This window comes from Ixodes scapularis, unplaced genomic scaffold (genome assembly GCF_016920785.2).
Source record: "Ixodes scapularis isolate PalLabHiFi unplaced genomic scaffold, ASM1692078v2 PGA_scaffold5__190_contigs__length_132052651, whole genome shotgun sequence".
Taxonomy (NCBI): domain Eukaryota; kingdom Metazoa; phylum Arthropoda; class Arachnida; order Ixodida; family Ixodidae; genus Ixodes; species Ixodes scapularis.
The window spans coordinates 51,931,085-51,932,954 of record NW_024609880.1 but is presented as its reverse complement, the minus strand read 5'-3'; the positions used below and the strand labels follow the sequence as shown (position 1 = coordinate 51,932,954).

At 40.7% G+C, this 1,870-nt stretch overlaps 1 protein-coding gene across 1 annotated transcript; it reads right to left on the bottom strand.

Moving 5' to 3' along the window:
* Nucleotides 1–203: 203 nt before the first annotated feature.
* Nucleotides 204–1,615, bottom strand: LOC120846855 (the record flags this gene model as incomplete). Its single annotated transcript, XM_040218748.2, is given in 3 exon segments — nucleotides 204–470; nucleotides 472–735; nucleotides 1,589–1,615. Coding segments are annotated over 3 exon segments (558 nt in total), but the record flags the coding sequence as incomplete, so codon positions are not given.
* Between the last annotated feature and the right edge of the window lie 255 nt (nucleotides 1,616–1,870).

Here is a 1,870-nt window from a genome sequence, read left to right as displayed (position 1 = left end):
CAAGGATATATATTGGAAGGTGACCACTAATAGTTTCCCCAACCAATCCAACAATTATGTTCGTTTCTGAAATATTTGTTAAAAATAAATCCAACGCCATATTTCGGGGTGTAATGCGATAGGCTGGGAAATAACGATGAAGAGTCCGTATGACTGATATAAAGTCAACAATTCAATTTTATGTGAAAGCGCGACGCAAGCATGTCTATGTTAAAATCACCTCCAAAACAGACAGTCAATTTGTTTCCACCAAGAAACTTAAAATACACGTCGAGAAACTCAAGAAAGGAGGAGATATTACCACTTGGCAGGCGATAGACAACAGAAAAAACAGTTTTTGCATGTTGTAAAGTTAGTATTTCATAATAGCTTGTAATAGCTGTAAAGTCCCTTTCAAGTGTGCACTCAAGACCCCTTTTTACATGTATACATACTCCGCCTCCTACTTTATTGGTTCTTTTTGCATTACATTATTAATTAATAATTCTCAAGCCTATCTACTTCTGTTTTTTTATACCGTCTTTCACTGAGCATAATAACATCAAACAGAAAATTAAAACCGTCCAAAAATATGTTTAAGTCATCAAATGTATTGCATATTGATTGCACATTTAGGTGAAAGAAAGAAAGTGGCACTTTTGGTTGGTTCTTGAAAACAATTTCGATTTCACTTCTTAAGGAAAGAGTCTTGTCATTAGCGAAAGAAAGAAAAAGAAAACTACCAGCAGCGAAAAACTACACAAGTGTTTGCAAGTCATCCACAGTTTTCACTACATGTGCTTGTGCCCTATCCTTTTCTCTTACCAGTACTTTTCCATGTTTGTACCAGACGTATTGGTACCGTCTTGCCTTTGCGCATTCTCGCCATTCCCAAAGAAGTGTTTTATCCTGGATTGTCAAGTTTTCCAAGATCTATGCTTTGCAACGAACTCGCTTCAAGTTCACTCATTTCTTCAGCCACAGATCCCGAGTTGCTTGATTTGAAAAGCGAATCAAAATTCCGGGTATCTTATCAGGGCGCGAGGGAAGCCGATGCATGGCCATGATTTGATCTGCTGTCAAGTCGGGCACTGCCATTTGCTTTTCTAGGTCATTTATCTTAGCCAAAGCTCATGGGGATCCCGTGTGTTTCAAGGTTTTGCCTGCGGCTTCTCCATTCAAGGTCGTGAACTTTTTGTTTTAACCTGTCAATCCGTTTTTTTTCCAAGTGCATCACCCTTTTCTTTAAGTTTTTTTTTATTTCCCCGTCGTGTGCATCCATTTGCTTCAGCACTGCATCATATTTCGCCGGCATGTGCTGAAGTGAATGTTCCATGGCATCCACTGTTTCTTTTAAGCTTAATAAGGTGTCTAGCTTAGCGTTCATGCTGATCAGCATAGCAGCTACATCTAGATATTTTGTCTTGTTTGCTCCTCTGACTTTCTCAAGACTTGGCTATTTTACATGTCTGGCAGCGCCAGGTTTTACGTGAAGCAACACGCGACTCTTCCGAGATGCCAGAACAAGTGCCTATATGGCAAGAGTATACTGGCACTCTACGCATGTGATTTGCGAGCCTTTTTCCGGAAAGGCTTGACTGCAATGTACACAGATATCTTTCGAGTCATCTGCCATGTTGAAGCATCTGTCAGGTATTGCAACACAGCAAGAAATAACAGCAAAAATTACAGCAGGAACAGCAGCAGCAGCAGCAGATGGTAAAGATAAATATCAGTTTGTACAAAGCAAAAAAGTACCAACCTGCAATGGCGAAATAACGTTGCTTAGGTTCCAGCGCAAGCTGCTGCCACTGCCGCTGTGTCCCACAGGGCGGAGAAACGCTGTCTTTATACTGTCGATGCAGCCGAGGTCAATGGCATCGTACCAATA